The 12044-nt window shown below is 40.0% G+C and overlaps 1 protein-coding gene across 2 annotated transcripts in view; it reads right to left on the bottom strand.

Moving 5' to 3' along the window:
• Positions 1–210: 210 nt before the first annotated feature.
• The window catches only part of Zfpm2 (zinc finger protein, FOG family member 2), a 430200-nt gene continuing 418366 nt past the window's right edge, over positions 211–12044 (bottom strand). For both annotated transcript variants that reach the window (XM_028766333.1, XM_028766339.1), the window contains 3 exons: positions 8519–8725; positions 5272–5496; positions 211–3712 (listed from right to left, as the gene is read on the bottom strand). In XM_028766333.1, coding sequence (XP_028622166.1) covers positions 1224–3712; positions 5272–5496; positions 8519–8725 — 2921 coding nt within the window. In that variant the 3' untranslated portion in view covers positions 211–1223. The remainder of the gene's footprint in view (positions 3713–5271; positions 5497–8518; positions 8726–12044) is intronic.

Genomic DNA, 12044 nt, shown 5'->3' with positions numbered 1-12044 from the left:
GACATGTCTTGAGAGTAACTGAGTAAGGTTAAGTTAAATAGAAAGAATGAAGAACTAGGTGCCACAGACATTTTTGAGTGAAACTTGCCAACAGAAATTAACATGCAACTGATGAAAAAGTATTGCTATTTAACAATGTGACAATTAGAGCTAGAGATTTTTACCTCCTGCTTAGCGTGAAAAAAAAAAAAAGCCCAGAACATCAAAACTTCCAACAATTTGGAATTTTATTCCATCCATGTACATGCATAGTAACAACATTTGTTGAGAAATTATTTCTATCAGAAGTAGAACATTATCTTTGTGATCACCAGGTGCAGTATTGCTACTCTTATATTTAAATAGATCTTATATATGAATTAAATTCATACTTGCAGCATTGAGTTTAGGGGTTCGATTTAGACTGTGCCTTTCAAAAGATAAAACTGATTAATACTACTCCGTTACTTACAATACTGCTTCCAGTAATTTTGTTCATTCTTTATAAAGTATTGCATTTAACAGCAAAGATTTAAAAATTGAGACAGAGCTGCATCAGCAAAAGAAAATACAAGTACTGTACAAGAAAAAAAATGCCATCTTCATTTAACATACATGTTTCAGTTTGAGAAAATGGACAGAAATATACGGCTACATACCAATGCAAAGCCTAGTGACTAAGAGACTGTATTTGCTAAAATATAAAGTGCAACTGGGGCCTGATTATCCAAGAATTGAAATCTTAAGGCGAACTTACAGCATGTGTATTTAGAACATGTTTGCAGGTTATATTTTAGCATATACATTTATCTGCAACAGCATATAAGAAAAAAATCAGGATACACAAGTGCTTTTGAAGCTATTTCTAAAATGCTCTTCTGTATTGTTTGTGACTATTTTCTTTAAAAGCTACTATACAGTGCAAACCATATGTGCTACACAATAACTATACAATAACATTACAAATGACTTTAATATAAAGTTTTTAAATAAAAATAACATAACCACAGCTATGAATACTGCTGGTAAAATAAATTAATTTTTTTTTCTGAAAATGGCACCAATAATACACTTTACTAATGGTCTGTAATGAAATTACACCTTAAGTCTTCAACTCAGCCATAATGAATTATCTCCTGATTGCCGGATGTAATTCAAACAGCTTCTTTGTTTTCTGAACTGTTTAGAAGAACATACTAAACACGGGTACCAAAGGTACTGCTTTCTTTAGTAACTCAGTTAGTTCATTTGACGTGTTCTGCTGCATGTGATGAGCAATAAAACTTCTTGTGAGTTATAAAGTTTGAAAGATTATTGAACTGGATATCGCATAACCGGCAGTATTTCCCACTGCTGGGAGCCTGGGTGGAGCCATTCACACCCTTTGCTATGCTAGACAACTGTTCTTCTGCGCAGGGAATTCCTGGGGAGACATTCTCATTTGCTGCTAATGGGTTCTCAGAGATCCACGAAGGGGATTTGTGGCCATCTTCGTGCTGGGCATTCTGGGAAACGTTCTCTTGCTGTGGGTTGGCTGTAGGTCTTTCATCTTGCTTCAGTCCACCATTCACTATGACCATGCCTCTGTTTTTGGGCAACAATGGCAGAGAATCTTTCTTGGGTACGGCACACCCATTTGAGGATGCCTGACCTTTAGGAGATTCGTTTTCCGTATTTGTGCCTTGTTCGACGTCGCTGTTGTGGATGACAAGAGAACCGGCAATATAATCACTTGGCTTTATGCCATAGTATGGAGAAAGTTGGTCAGCTCCTTTCGTCTTCTTTATTGCTCCAGGATAAAGGCATTGGGGAAGAAACAAATGTTTGTTTTCTTCTTTTGTAGCAATGAGCTGAGCCGCTTCGCTGAAGACTTTCAGGCCTTGCAAGGTTGCCAAATGGGATGAAAACAAATTTCCATTGGGAGAAGGTTGCTTTGGATTCCCATTCTTCTCACATTTGATCATGTTTCTTTCAAAGCTGACATCTGGGCTGTTCCGTTCGCTTTCTGGATTAGGAAACACTTTGCCATCAAGCTGACCGAGGTCATTACGCTGATGTGCAGTGACAGGGCAGAAATTCTGCTTGTGGGCCAGATAGTTCTCGACCTTATTGAAGCTGATCTTGCACACGGTGCACTCGTGGTAGTCTAGTAGCCTTTTAGGAGATGCTGTCGTCCGCTCAGACTGCGATAAACACTTTTTGCTGAGATCTATGGGAACATCCATCTCCAGACAGGAAACACTGGAATGGGTGGTGTCACATTTGGGGACCGGAACACATTTGTTCATGGCCAATGATGTTTCCAAGTGCTTTGAGACAATTCCTGGGAAGATGTCACATCTCGGATGGTAGCATTCTCCTAGCCCTTCGGTGGGCTCTTGAGTGGAGCTACACGGATTGCTGAGGTTGGCTACATCAAGAAATCTCTGCTGGACCAGGGGCGGCCGTTGCTCCTGCTCAGGTAGGCACATTTCGTACATCTTTCTTCGCTTACGTGTGCGCATGGTTCTCTGCATGGCCGGCACTTTGTTGGAAGCAGACCTCTTTAGTGGAGGGTCATGGCGAGTTGCACAGTAATACTGTTTGTGGACCATATAGGTTTCATGCCTGCTGAAGGTGATGTTACAAGCTTCACAGGTAGTCTTATTTGGGTCACTTTCCCCATCCACTAAGGGACCACTGGGATTTTTCACATCAACCGGCTTTCCATTTATTTTTTCGTCATTGTTGGAGGTGGGCAACTTTTTGGCTTGAGTGGAAAAGTCCTTCTCATGGCCTTTTCCGTTTGGCCCAATCAAATCTAAAACGGTGGAAGAGTTGATGCAGGATGTTTGAAGAAGTGGATTCTCTGGGTCTGATGAATGAGCCACTGGGTTAAGAAGGTTTATGGAAGTCTGGCCAGTGTTAGGACTCACAGCTTCGGGCATCTTTTCAGAAACATTTGGAAACTCAGGGGATTTGGCCATCTGCTGCCATCGGCTGCTGCAGTAGTGCTTTTTATGAACTAGGTAGTTATCCAAATTATTGAATGTTATGTTACACTCAAAGCACGTAGCCCCTTTGGGCATCAAAGGGCTGTAAATTACAGGAGGGTAGCTACTACTCCCGTGCCTCAGCCGTCGGTGCACCAGCTCGGACATCTTGGCTAAGATCTCCGAAGCCTGAGGAACCATCGTGATATCTTGGGGGAAAGCAAACTGAGACAGGAAAGGTCCCACAGGGAAAGAGGGCCCGATGTTGGGTTGCACTGGAGACGAGGCAAGTCTGGGGCTGGAGGGCTCAGACTTTATTTTTGTGTAAGAGAAGCTTTGCTTGTTTGCCGCAGGCTGTATCTCTGGTCTCTGATTGGTGAGGAAGAGTTGAGTCTTTTTCTCACACTTGTCCAGCTCTGTGTCCGAGCTTGCATCTTTAGTCGGCATGGCCTTTTGGCTCTGGGAGAGGTCACTTCTGGCCAACAAGTCTGTGGCTGGCTGTAAGCTGTCTTCCGTTGCACTTGGAGAGTGCTCCATGTCGCTTTCCCTGGGAAGTTTGCCACTGGGGACGTGGAGTTCCTGGTGCTGCAGTAACTCCCTCTGGGTCTGAAAGCCAAAATGGCAGTGGGTACATCGGAAGGCGGCTTGAGTGAGGTGCGAGAACAGGTGTTGGTGGAAGTTGATCACAGAATCAGCAGTGTAGCTACAGACTGTGCATTTTAAACTCGCCCCAGGGGGCAGGAATTCTTCCATTTTCACTCCTGGAAAGACACACAAAGTAGGAAAGCTGAGAGCCACACCTGTTTGCTTCCCAGTGATGGAAACCTTTACTAGTGAGCTCGAGTCTCCAACACAACAGAAACAGAAATCTTTTCGGATCCTCACCTATGATACTAAGATTTTGGTGACATCTGTAATAATAATTTCCTAAGTCTCTTTGGAGTGTTATGGTATAGATGAGAAGAACTATTAGTGATTTTACTTTATGGGTCAATAAACAAACCAAAATAAAAAATACCTAAGAAAATTAATTATAATAATCGAGCTATGAGACACAGAGTTACGTCTAAGACTTAGGCTTGTAATTTTTAAACTATCCAAATACTATCCTCTATAATAGAATAATATATCCTCCATTATATATAATATTATATATAATGTTTATATAATATAATAATATATTAGAATATCAGAATGGGTATTAGCTACTGAATGTCCACATGCAAGAAGAAATTGCACGGTCTTAGCAACCACTTGGCTCATCCTTTATCTTTTATATGAATCTATTTATTTGTTGTTTTTACTGAATGTGGTTTATCTGTATCTAGGACTGATATTTGGCTGGTAAACGCTAGTAGGCTTATAAAGATTGTCTAGAACAAAACCCATACTTGTTAATCACTGCCTGTTTATGATAGCTATTGTCATTGACTGTGGAGATAAACATCATGGAGATTAACTCCTGCTTCTGTCTGTTGGAACACAGTGGGAACAGACTTGGCTTATCTTCTCTATACTGAGAGTTTAGAGCCAGCCCAGTCTACATAATGAGTACCAGGGCAGCCAGGTAGAGAGATAATGCCACAACTAAACTACTAAACTAGACAAAAAAAATCTAAACTATTTACATGGAATACAATTCTGTACTTTTTTTTTTAAGAAGAAGAATTAGGATGCCATGAGAGTAAGCTAGCAGTAGATGGGATCCATTTCAAATATAAGTGAGAATAGATTCCACCTTGTTGTTCGTCTTAAGGAATTTAGAGTCGTTTCATGTCATAGAAATCAATTAAGCCTTAATCATGCATACTCTGGAAACTGAGGGGGGTTTTAATTGAATCTACAAAAATCACAGTGTCAATTTTGTTCAGCAGCTCCTTTTTTACCGTACCTACTAGTTCTTCCTCAGCACATAGAAAGTGCCATGACCAGTCTCCAAAGTTCACTTAACGCTTAGAGCAATAAATATGCATGGCATTGAACAAAGGGAGAAGAAATAACGCTATTTTGATGAAGAGGAAAATGAATGTAATGACTTGGTCCACAGTCTATAACCACTGTTGTAGGTGTTGAAGAAATCAAGTCCTTTGGTTAAAATATGCTACATCTAAATAGTAAAAAAGAACACTGCTTGTACCAGTAAAATTATGTATGTGTGCATGTATGTATGTATGTATGTATGTGTGTATGTACATATGTATGCATCTCTCTATATGAATATATTATAGATAATATGTATATATGCATGTGTGTATGTATGTATGTGTAGAAAGAATAGAGAGGACCCTAAAGCAACTGCAGAAACACTAGAGGCCCTTACCACTGTGTGAATTCAGGTGCATTTCTAGAGCTCGGGCATTGGAAAAGCTCTTGGTGCACTGTGGGAAGGGGCACAGGCTGGAAATCTGAAGCGTGTTGTCTTCATTTTCTTCAGACACTGGAGCAGCTTCTCTTTGCCTCCCACTACAGTAGTACATCAAGTGGGCCTGCAGGTTCCGCTCACTCCGGTACCAGATGCCACACGACTTGCAAGGGAATATATCCTCTGCAGCAAAACCAAAGACATGTTAGCTGCTGTCTGTGGAAGTGAAATAAGGGGGTGGGAACATGTCGCTTGATCTTTCTAAGCCTGCTCCCAGGTTCTGTTGGGAGCATCAATGATCTCACATCTTCTGCAGATCAGGACTGGGCTCTTAAAGGTAAGGTACACTCTATAAGTTAACTTCCCACAGACTGTTTAGATAGGAATACTCTAGGATATGCCGATATGAAAAATACTAAATCACTTCATTTTATACTTAGGGTCAAAATGGCATGCATTTGTAATAGCAGTGAGAATTGGTTTGTCTGGTTAATTAAAAGGTAAGAATACGGTGATAGTGATTAGTGCCTCTGCAGCCTCTGATAGTGGAAACGAAAAGAGCACCTGAGGGATAGTCAGTGATGTCCACTCTGCTTCTGAGGGATAGTGATGTAGGTAGAGGCCAGTCAGGTATGCCGTTAGAGAACTGATAATGTTGTGACTTAGATCTGATGTGAAGGAGGAAATGAACTTATTCAGGTGGAGAAAAAAAATTCCTGTCATTTTGATAAGAGCAGCAGTGCAGAGAGGAAGCTACCGACCCTGAGAGGACCTGGGTGAAGGCAGAGCAGCTGTATGGTATTGTAGAGGCAAAGGGCAAGACAGAACATAAAGGATCTCGCAGGCTCTTCTGAGAGTCTTTCTTTCTGTCTCTGTGATTATGGGGAATCAGATCCTATCACAAGACTGGAATCTAGTATTGAAGGTAGTTAATATGGAAGAAATGTTCTCGGGGTAGAAGGCAGGTGCCATCAATTAAGTGAAATATAATGAGGCTTGAATTGTAGCCTCGCTGTGTGATTTGCAGGACTTCACTCAGAAAATTTCTTCATGTGTGTATAATTTCCCCCTCGTATAGCTACAATTGGGGAAACCACAGTTCACTACCTTGTATAAGACCATGTGAAGCAGTGGTTATCAACCTTCCTAATGTTGTGAGCCTTTAAAACAGCTCCTCATATTGTAGTGATTCCCCCAACCATCAAACTATTTTCATTGCTACAGCATAACTAATGATGCTACTGTTATGAATGGTAATGTAAATATTTTTGTACATAGAGGTTTGCCAAAAAGTTTTCAACCCCAAGGTTGAGAAACCATTTATACTTAAATCTCCTTCCCTACTGTGCGGATGGCAAGGTAGCAGAGAGGAGGGATTATAGGAGAGAAGCAGAAATGAGGAGATGACAAGGCCAGTACTTTGTAGGCTGAGGCAGTATCAAGTGATCAAGCTTGGCTTCCTATTGTGTAGACGCATGGCTTTTAAATGGTCTGTAGAGTTTTGGGGAAGTTAGGGTCACACTAGTCATAGAATTTGATATTTTTGAAGGAAATATATGAGGACATGGGGGAAGTGTTACGAGAGTTCTAAAACTCTGCAGGAAGAGTTAGATGTATCATTAGTGAAAAGTCAATATGTAGCTCATAATGAAAGAAAGGAATCTGCGGAATCATGAGTCAGAAAGGAGAGAAAACTAAGGATCAAATTTTCATTTTGGGGAGACAAGGGCAGCTTCAAAACGATGCGCTGAGCATTGTCATTTAGCCCCTTCTTCCCAAGTTAAGTGCATTTACCCTAAGAGACTACACAGTGTGTTACAGTGTATACGTCAACAGAGATGTCACATGATTGATTTCAGGGTGCAAGTGATAATCTGTGCATATACTGGGTCACTTGAGATTAATCATCTTCTTTCTACAAAAAGCAAACAGGTATACCCAAATATATAATTAGAATTAATATTACACGGTGGAGCATCATATTTGAATAAAGTTATTTGAAATCTCTTGTAATAAAATTACTTTGCCTCACATCCAAGTTGGCCATGTTATTTCATGCTCTATGCAATAAGAACAAACGTTAAAAAAAAGAAACAAACTATTCTATTAAATATATCAAGAACTGCTTATGTTAAAAGTCCTTGGCCTATTGATTAGATGCATAGAGATTTAAGAATCACCTGTGAATTTCTTTATTCATAATCATAGTGGGATATTTTTAATAATATGAAAACACTATTGCTATCTAAATTTCTTTTTCACTGGTTTCACAGATCTTCAATGTTATTTTAAGGTTCGATGCATTTTTTATTACCAACATTATATAATTCTACTCTTGCCATGTGACTGCCACTCAATTTTGTTTCCTACAGAGAGCTGACTAAAAGCAGATCTTCCTAGAACAGAGACCCTGGGGCCCCTTGAACCATTGACTGTCCACCACATAACGTACCACTTTATGTGTTCAAGGTATCCAAACTAGACCAGCATTCATTTTAGCAGTGTAATGTTGCCCAGGGACCTTTGCCACAGTGTATTTTAAAGTTCTCTATGAAGTATTGAAAGCTTATATATTCTTCCTCTCTTTTTCTTTTTTGTCCTTTTAATTAACAAATATTTTAATTTGTCCAGGTTACCAGGGCTTCATCCAGATTGTAGGATAAATACAAAAGCTCTATGTATTTACTGGTTTATTTGAGGCAACTAGGTAATATTGTTACTTTCCAATAGAATAATACTAATTGTACATCAGAGCCTCTCACAGACATATTCTGTATCATTAATGTAGATAATAAAATTTGATTTTTAAATCTATATTCTTCTTTACAATTTTTTAAAATTCCATGACCCTTAACAAATACAACTTTTGCTACTCGAAAATCATCCATGAAAGCTGTTGGGTTCGTCATTGCTAAGCAAAGTTGAGTATTATTCAACAAGTAGTGAATGACAGTTTTTAGTATAGGTGACATTTAGGAATCTAATCGGATATAATTGTATGTACATGTTTTGTCTACATTCCCATGTGAGGCAAACACAGATACACACACACACAAACACACAAACAGACACACACACACACACACTCACACACACACACACAGTGAAGAAAATGTCTGTCCTTAGCTGCCTGTCAGTAGACATTTATTTTCTCCCATAAACACACATCACCCCACAAAACTGAGCTATTGTGCTCAGCACTTACTATTGACAATAGCTGTAGGCAAAATAGAAGCCATGGCAGCCTGCTGAGGAAGCAGCTGAATTGAGTCCAACAGGCGGGCCGGGTACATCCCTTCTGTGAGAGTCATCTGACTAGCAGCTTGTAGCCTTGAGTCAAAATCCACCACAAAGGCAATGAGTTCTTCGCCCTCTGAGATGGCCTTCGTTGTGGTGCACCAAAGCTGACCCCCTGTTGAGAAGGGTGGAAACAAGAAACAAAGAGTTGTCATGGAACAGGTGAGCTGGCTGCATGCAGGACCCTCTTCTGCTCCTGTCATTCATATGGATGTGGACTGGGAGTGCAGTTCGGTCAGCCTGCAGCTGTGGGTCTCAGCCAGCCTCTGTGGACAAATGTTCTCCTAGTATTAGACAAGGTTTTTAGTAACTATTTGTAGGAGAAAACCTGGGAAAGATATAGATAGCATAGCGTCTGTGGAGTTTATCAGTGTCCCAGCTCTTGCCTGAATCATGAACCCAATATGACGTTGTATGAAAACCTGCATGGGAGGGATACAGCTGCAAAACTTTGCTGCAGACATTTTCAAAGCTACTATTTCATAGCTAATGGAAGAAGCCACCGTTTCTCTCCCTCTTTCCGCCTTTAACTTCCTCTGCTAGCGTCCCTCTGTCTTTCTCTCCGCTACCCCAATTATTTTGTAGTGTGAGCACAGATACAACAAATTGCCAAACAAACAAACAAAAGTCTGTAAAATCTTAGATGTTAAAGCTCAGTCCTAGGGAAGCTCAGCATGCCTGTGTATCCTACTCTGTATGTACTTTCTACTTTGACTGGGCGATCTTATAAAATACCCTGCGATGTCCCTCTTTTATCTCCGTTTACCCTGACTGAACTGCCTGCAAAGAAGGACACACTAAAGATTCTTTTCAAAAAGGCTTATTTCAATAAAGATTTGTTTAAATGAAAGGAACCTTGTCTTCAAACACTGAGATAGACTCCGGCTCTGCATTTCAAATGATCATGTGCGGTGCATTAAAAAGAAAAATTAACTATGCAAGTACATCTTCTAATGTATTGGAATGTGATAGCGAACACTCATTTATTTAACATGTTTAGACAGGCAAAGCACTTATATTTTGTTATCTCCACTCTCAGGCCTAGATACATATCCCACACAGTTATGTCTGCAGTAATGTGCTGTACTTGATATTTCATAAAGCACTCCCCCCATTGTGTATGTTCTGGAACGCTGTATATTGTACTCATTAACCAAGAAAAATTGTACCCATTTTGATAAGTCATATTGCTCTGCTTATCTTTTAGCATAACTGTCATTTCAAGTGCACTTCATTTTTTCCAGCCTCAGAGATCATGGTTTTTAAACAACTTGTACAAATCTTGTGGTGATAAGAACAGTATATGAGCCGGAGGAGCCGGATGGAAACCTAGCGTGGTGCCTTAGAAACATCACGGGCAATTAAGAAATGTTTAAAGTAAGCAAACAAAACACAACCCAGGACGGTATGTGTCCGTGAAAAAAGAAAAGAAAAGAAAGATTATAGTCCTCAAAGTTATGACGGGCTTTAGAGTAAGACAGGAAGACAGTAGAATACCACAGGGTGACATGTGCTTACCCCAACTGCACTTTGATACTAATTTTTCTCAAAGCATGCAGGTTTACTATCGTTGAAATAAAACAGATTTATTTTGTTGTTGAAATATTTTCTTTCCAAGTCATTGCAGCCAAAATTACATCACTGGGGAATGAGAGGGAGGGAGAAGCCTGTGTGGCTCCATTTCCAGGGGGGCCGTGCTTGCTCTGAGAACCTTGGTGTTTAGATGCTCACATCTTACTACTTATGGTGGAGACAAGCTAATCACTTGTGTCTTATCTGCCCTGTTTATAAAGCCAGCATGTGGAATGAGGGTGGGAAAGGAAAAGCCAGGAACCCCAGTGTGGGATGATTTTCTACCATGCTCACAGAGCCACTAGACTTCAAGCATGGAGTTCAGATTCTTGGTTAATTCAGCTGTGGTTACCTTTCACAAAAATAAAGCCAGGCTTGGTTTCAGACCTTAAGAGAAGGCATCTACCAACAGCTAATCATGGTCACCTCAGTGAGCTACATAGCAAGACGACAGCTTACCTATGCAAAGCACTTAGCCCTCCCAAAACAAAAACAAAAACAAAACCCCCAATGAATAAACATAGTAAAAATGAAAAAACAGTTGTAAAAACCACAACAAAGATATGATTCTTTACATTAGTAAGCAACTTGACAGTTGTTATATACACCTGCATTTTCAGATGTACCTGTGTTGATTCATAGTTTACCATTACTACTTCTTGTTCCCATTTTGTGGTTTACTCAAAATGTAATATTTTGAAAGGGTGAATTAGACTGAATTAGTTGTTTTAGGACTAAATTTTTTAACTAATAAATTCACCACCCATTCAGTGAGGTGAGGTGTCTGCTATGTGTTAGGCTGGGCTTTTTATTTCATGTAAGAATACGCTTATATATGTCAACAGATGAATCAAACTGTGTATCATACTACATGTAACTGAAGCTTCTTGAAGGAATTAGGGAAGCCATCCAAGTTAATATTTGACTGGATCTGGAATAAGTCAAAGTGAAATATCAAGTGTCTGTGTAAGTAGGAACAGGCAGGCTTGTCATTAGTAGATATGGAATGAACATATGAGTAGGTACAGGATTGTGGAAAGACCTGACTTTGGAACAGACCTTGAGCTGAGAATCTGTGGGAAAAGCTAAGGATCAGGGGCAAATGTCTGTAGGATGAATAGAAAGAGACAATTTCAGGAATTTTGTTTGTTGGTTGATATACTAGTGCTACCTACCTTAAGGTTGGCCATGGTGGAGGGTTATAGCATTTATCATGGGATCGGCAAGGAGTATAAATTCAAGGCTCGTCATAAAAACCTTAATACAAGGCAGAGGAGCTTTAAGTATAAGGTAAATGCAATTTTTATCTGGCTCATGCTGGGGGGAGATATGTCTTTATTTTAATGAATAAATACATTAGTAGCATGGAGATTTTCCTCTCTACATAATCTAGAAGGAATTTTATAGGCAGGATGTGCTATAGCAGTTTAGAGATTATTGTACTCATTCAGAAGTCATAAATACATGGATATGAGGGAGAAAAGAGCCACACTGAAGAGGCATGGGAGGGAGGGGGCTGGAGGGATGGCCTTAGATGAGAAAGAAAAGAAGGCGTTGAGATGTCTCCAAGGCTAATGGTGGTGGAGTGCAAATGGTAGCTATGGCCCTACTTTGGCAGAAAGCTAGAATGGTAACAGGCATACAAAGACAGCAGCAGCAGCAGCAACAACAACAACACAAAGCTGATATGTGTCAGAATCCTTTCTTTTGACTGGAGATGAAAAGCAATTAGTGTTCTTCCTTTGTTTTAAGCCTGTCAGTTACTCCACCAGGTGATGACTTCCTCTGAGGGTGAAGATGACTAAAGCTCCGATAGGAGTGGCTAACTTCCTATGAATGTGCATTTGGTCAGCTGCAGAATC

This window comes from Grammomys surdaster, unplaced genomic scaffold (genome assembly GCF_004785775.1).
Source record: "Grammomys surdaster isolate TR1022 unplaced genomic scaffold, NIH_TR_1.0 63, whole genome shotgun sequence".
Lineage (NCBI taxonomy): Eukaryota > Metazoa > Chordata > Mammalia > Rodentia > Muridae > Grammomys > Grammomys surdaster.
This window is presented reverse-complemented; position numbering and strand designations above follow the sequence as displayed.